Below are 6,000 nucleotides of genomic sequence, written 5' to 3' on the forward strand. Positions count from 1 at the left end.
AAAGGTGTACACTAAGGGTATGTCTGTATTCCAGCCAGAGGGACTAAAGGTGTGTCATTCCAGCCAGATCACACAGACTTAGGTATAGCATGATTTATTTTGTGTGCCTGATCCTTTAAAGGACTCTATCCCCTCAGTGTCGTCAGTTATCTCTTAGAATTCTGGGAACAGGAGAGTTTACAAAAATCCAGCAGGGACTGAGAGCTGGGAGTAGGATTCAGGAATAGGATTCAGGGATAGCAGAGGGAAGGTTCCAGTAGGCAGAAAAATGGGGTCAGAGAGCTAAGTGAGAAAACGGTGACAGCTGAGACAGGAGAAGCAGAGCTAAGCATAGAAGATATTGCAAGGAGACAGGTGAACAATCCATGAAGAAACCACACACACACACACACACACACACACACACACACACACGTCACTGAATATACAAAAAAATATAGAATAAAACTTACACCTAGGTCTTTGGATGTGATCCCTTGTCAGAGCAGCCAGGTTGCTGGACTAAAATTCCTCTACAAGGCTAGCCTGTAACTAAGAGGAAATCTGCCTGCCTCTGTCTCCCATTGCTTATGTTAGAGGCACTATCAGTTGTATTTAGCTTTTATGTGGGTGCAGAAGCTGTAAACTATGTCCTGTGACTTTCATGCCAAATACTTTTACCCACAATGTTGTCCCTAAGCGGCATCCCGCAAAAGATGTCAAAGTGGCAGTCAGCCCCCAGCCACGATAAAATGTCCTGACAGGAGCTGTCAAAATGGCAGCAGGGAGGGGCACTTCTCAACCTGCAGTCATCACAGGAGCTGTCCACAGGGATGCATCTCATCCCAATACCGTCCCCCCCAGCAGGAGCTGTCCACTATGGCAACGCCTTTCCTGCCTCAGTCTACAGCTTTCATGAAACATCACTGCGGGAGCTGTCCAGAGTGGCAGCACCTCCCCTCCAGCCTCGCCAGCAGCCCCACAGAGATGGCACCTCAGCAAAAGCAGGCTGTGGCCAGGAAGGACTTCCTACCCTAACTCATAGGCTGGATGAAGGAAAAAAAGGGAGGGGGGTGGGGGGAAAGCCAACAATCAAGCAGGAAAACTCACCAATCCCTGAGCTTCCCACAAAACCCCACCAATCCTTGAACAGGAAAACCCACCAACCCCTGAGCTCCCCAAGGTCATAACTTGAAATCCCACCAGTCCTCAATCTGGAAATCTCTGCCCTGAAATGCTCCACCCCCTGGAGCTCACTCTGTAGACCAGGCTGACCTCGAACTCGGAAATCTGCCTGCCTCTGCCTCGCAAATGCTGGGATTAAAGGCGTTCGCTACCACTGCACGGTTTATTTTATTTTATTTTATTTTATTTTTTATGTATTTGAGTATACCACTGCACACCAGAAGAGTACATCAGATCCCATCACAGATGGTTGTGACCCACCAAGTTCATTCCTACTTGCTGGGAATTGAACTCGGGACCTCTGAAAAAGCAGCCAGTGCTCCTAACCTCTAAGCCATCTCTCCAGTCCCAGAGAGTTTAACATCTTGTTCCGAAGGCAAACAGGAGAAGACTAGCTTCCAGTGACACACTTCCTTCAACAAGGCCACACTTACTCCAACAAAGCCACACCTCCAAATAGTACCACTCCCTGGGCCAAGCATATTCAAACCACCACAGGCTGTCTGGGTGATCACCTGTGGTGGGCTCCCTGTAACATTGAAAGCCCACCAGTAGGCAAACAGGAGGAGGAGATGAGGGTTATCTTGCTAGTTTAGGAGTGGTGGGTACTACAACTAGGTGTTAGTGCTTGAGAAATGAGGAATGCATCCTGGTATAAGTACATTGGTGTGCGTTCCAAGAAGACCACTAAGAATCAAGGACCTCCCAGGTTCAAACGCCTTTTATAGAAATCCGGTTCTGGAGGCAGGAGGACCCAGGCTCTGTACTTGTTTGAATTGCTGTTACCCTCCAAAGCGAGAGGTCATACATAATGAAAGACTGACCCAGACCCAGGCTGAAAGATTTACAGCCCTGGGAGTGGAGAAAAGATTTTCAGGAAGCCGTGTAAAAATGGGGGTGGAGACACGTAGGTTTCCCACCTCTGCCACTGACTGTGCCAGGCTTCAGAAAACCAACCCAGCCCTGGCCCGCGGGGCGGAGATGCTGGGCGGGCTGGGCAGCACTTAGCTGTAATGCGAGCCGGGTTATGGCGGAAGGGCGGCCGGGCGGAGGGAAGGGGGAGGCCGTGCACTGCGTCCTCCAGGACTAAGGCCAGGCGTTCCAGGAGGTGGCCTCGAGTGGAGCCTCAAAAGACTCTCAGGCACAAGAGACCACCACAGACCCGAAGCCCTCGGAGCTTCCAAGGAAAGAGGGAGCCCGGGGGCGGTCCCACGCGGCAGCAAGAAAGGCGGGACCCAAGCCTGGCGTTCACTCGAACGCATTCGGCGTCTCTTGACCATACCGCCCCCCCAACCCCCGCGGCCCCTGCAGAACCGATCCGGAAACAGCCGAGCGGATCCGGAAACAGCCGAGCGGACCCGGAAGCGGGAGTGCCATCACCAGTGAGTGCGGGAATCCGCCGTTTGGACTGAGGCGATGGCAGCTGCGCCAGCAGCCCTAGGTGAGAACCAGCGGCACGGGCGGCCAGGGGTCGGTGCGGGAGGGCGCTTCCGTGCACGTGGGGAGTTGGGAGCTGGAGGTGGAACCGAACGCGACTGCTGGCGGCAGTCGGCCAGCGCGAAGGCTTGGGAAGGGGGCGGGGCGCAGCACAGCGCCCACCAGGGTGGGCGTGGTCTAGACAGTAGGCGTGGTCGGTGGGTTGGGCAGGTAAGTGGGCGAGGCGGGGCCACTGGAAGGGATTGGACAGTGGAGCCAAGTTAGTTGGGATTCGGTGAGGAGCAGGGCCCGGTGAGTAGGATGAGGCCCATGCAGTTGGACTGGGTTACTGAACTGCTGGATGGCTTGATGTGTTAGGAGACTAGGGAAATCTTGGTCACTGTCCCCCCCACAGCGCTGGATCCCCAGCCCCAAGAGGAGCAAAAGGATGCATCAGAGTCAAGTGAGCTCAGTCGGCTTCGTGCCGAACTGGCCAGTGCACTGGCAGAAATGGAAACCATGAAGGCTGTAGCTGAGGTGAGCGAGAGCACCAAGGCGGAGGCAGTGGCTGCAGTGCAGAGACAGTGCCAGGAGGAGGTGGCTTCCCTGCAGGCCATCCTGAAAGGTGAGGAACCCGCTCCCAACACACCCACCTTACAGCCTGTCTGCCTGCATCCCTCTAACAGGGAATGCAGGATGTGAAAGGCTTCAAATGAGCTTCAGGTAGCTCAACAGAGAAAAGACTGTGTCCCAGAATCTGAGTACCCCTTTCTATTTTGCAGAGAAACACCACAAGTGTTGTCAGCAACTCATCAGTCACAGCTAAGTGTAGCAATCATCTTTACCCATTCCCTTATGGGTGTCATTTCTTGTTCTTGATGATTTCAGATCAGCCCTGAGTATGAGCCAGAAACTTGTCATTTCCCTGAACCAGCTTCATCTTCGTCTGGGCCTTGAGGCTGGAAACTCAGCTCATTCTCTCTGACCTTAGTCCTGTGGTTTCCTTCCTTCCCAGGCACCCCTACAGCACCCTACACAGATACATGCATCTCCTTCCTTCTCTCCCTCTGTCTCATGGCCTCTGTGGATTGGTAGACACCAGTTTTCTTGGTTCCAGGTCCTCCACCTTTTCCTGTTCTCTGTCCCTTTTCCTTTGGGCAGAGGTCAGAGTCTCCTTAAGAATGACAGACCTGCCCTTACTCTATGTCCTGGCAGTAGTATTTCTATAACTAGCTCTATTGGACTGCTGCCCCAGCCCCTCGAAGATCTCCTTCTATGGTGTGTGGTCTGCCCTTGACCATGATTTCCTTTTTGTTTGTTTGTTTGTTGTTTTTTGGTTTTTTTGTTTGTTTGTTTGTTTGTTTTTTTTTTTTTTTTTTTTTTTTTTTTTTTTTGAGATAGGGTATCTCTGTGTAGTCCTGGCTGTCCTGGAACTCACTCTGTAGATCAGGCTGGCCTTGAACTCAGAAATCCGCCTGCCTCTGCCTCCCAAGTGCTGAGATTAAAGGTGTACGCCACCAATGCCCGGCAACTGTGCTTTCCATAGTAAGCTGCCTAAAATTCCCTTCCCATCCTACCTGGTATGACAGTTTATCTGTAATCCCAGCTCTGAAGGCTGAAGATTGACATATCCCAAACAGCTTGCTGGCCAGCCAAAATGGAGAGCTCCAAAGTCAATAAGATACCCTATTGCAAAAACTAAGATGGAGCAAATAAGAAAAACACCAGATACTGACTTCTGGCTTACGTGAGTGTGCACACACAAAAGAAAAAGGAATATCCTAAGTTGTAACAGTGACTGTTCTTTATTGAACACTAACCACATGCCAGAAACAGAGCTAAATGCTCTATAAACTAAGGTTTTTTTTTTTCCTTTTTCCTTTTCTTTTGAGACATGGCCCAGGCTGGCCTCATACCCTATATACAAACAACTTCCTTCTCCTCCTCTTATTCTTCGTCTCCCTCCTCTTCTTCCTCCTCTTCTTCTTGAGTTCTGGGTCTGTGTTTCTTCTTGAGTTTGTGGGTGTGCATGTGCATGTGTATTGAGATGTGGGGGTGTCATACCATGCATGGCATACATGTTGGGCCAGAGGACAACTTTGAGATTCTGTTCTCTCTTTTCACCTTTCTGTGGGTTCTAGAGATTGAACTCAGTCCTCAGGCTTTCATGATAACCATTGAACCATCTCGTGAACTCCCACCTCTAAGTGCTAGGATGAAGGCATGCACTACTATGTTTGGTTTTATGCAGTTCTGGGACTAACCCAGGGCTGTGTATGCTTGGGAAACATGCTACCAACTGAGCTACATCCCCAGCCTGGTTTCAGGTTTTTTGTTTTTATTGGCAGGATCTTACTCTGTAACTGAAGCTAGCCTAGAATTCATTTTATAGTCCAGTATGGCCTCAAACTCAAAGGTAAACAAACTTCCTGCTTCAGCCTTCCAGGTACCAGGGTTTTGGGTAGGAGCTACCATTCTTGGTTGTGTTTAAACCTCATAACAAAGTTTCTGAGATAGGAGTCATTAGCTGACTGTTTACAGAAAAAGCACACAAACACAGACTAACTTGCACAGAGTGATATAGCTATATAGAGCAGATTTGAACCCAGGAAGTCTGGCAACTTCTATGTCTAATGCTAGTACATGTTAAGTTAATGGGCTGGGGCCAGCGAGACAGCTCTGTGGGCAAAGCCTGATGACTTTACAACCCCTAGGACCCACGCGGTGAAAGGAGGAAGCCAGCTCCCGCCTGCTGGTCTCTGACCTCTACCTGTACAACAGGAACAGTCAAGACCTGAAAATTATCCTCTAACCTCCACATGTGTGATGATGACACACATACACAAATAAAATTAAATGTACGTGTGTTTGGGGGGGAGAGGGAGAGAGAGAAGTTTTTTGTTTTGTTTTGCTTTTTTGAGACAGGAAGTCTCTGTGTAGCCTTTGCTGTCTTGGAATTCCATCTGGAGACCAGGCTAGCCTGGAATTCAGAGATCTGCCTATCTCTGCCTCCAGAGTGCTAGGATTAAAGGCCTGCACTAACACTCTCTGGCAGAAATAAAATAATTTTTAAATTTTTTTTTATTATATTTAGTGTGTGTGTGTGTCCCTGACAGAGGAAAACTTGTGGGGATTCCTTTTACTGAGTGGGTCCTAGAGATGGAAGTCAGATTATTGGTTTTGGCAGCAAGCACCTTTATCTACTGGGCCATCTTACCAGCCCATAAATAAATCCAAAATAAGTAAATGAACTGGACATGGTGGTGCACTTCTTTGAGTATTTGGGCAGTAGAGGCAAGGGGGTATCTGTGAATTCCAGGGCAGCCAGGGCTACACAGACCCTGTTTTAAAAGACCAACCAAACAAGCAAAAATACCCCAAATATTGGCCAGGCATGGTATTGCATACCTATAATCCCAG

The 6,000-nt window shown here is 49.5% G+C and overlaps 1 protein-coding gene across 2 annotated transcripts in view; it reads left to right on the plus strand.

The window, feature by feature from the left end:
- Window positions 1–2,134: 2,134 nt before the first annotated feature.
- Window positions 2,135–6,000, plus strand: part of Rabep2 (rabaptin, RAB GTPase binding effector protein 2) — a 16,802-nt gene continuing 12,936 nt past the window's right edge. Inside the window, exons 1-2 of one of the 2 annotated variants that reach the window (XM_034498137.2) lie at window positions 2,135–2,605; window positions 2,996–3,205. In XM_034498137.2, coding sequence (XP_034354028.1) covers window positions 2,581–2,605; window positions 2,996–3,205 — 235 coding nt within the window. In that variant the 5' untranslated portion in view covers window positions 2,135–2,580. The remainder of the gene's footprint in view (window positions 2,606–2,995; window positions 3,206–6,000) is intronic. The other variant, XM_034498129.2, reaches the window with a different exon arrangement.

Source organism: Arvicanthis niloticus, chromosome 1 (assembly GCF_011762505.2).
Source record: "Arvicanthis niloticus isolate mArvNil1 chromosome 1, mArvNil1.pat.X, whole genome shotgun sequence".
NCBI lineage: Eukaryota > Metazoa > Chordata > Mammalia > Rodentia > Muridae > Arvicanthis > Arvicanthis niloticus.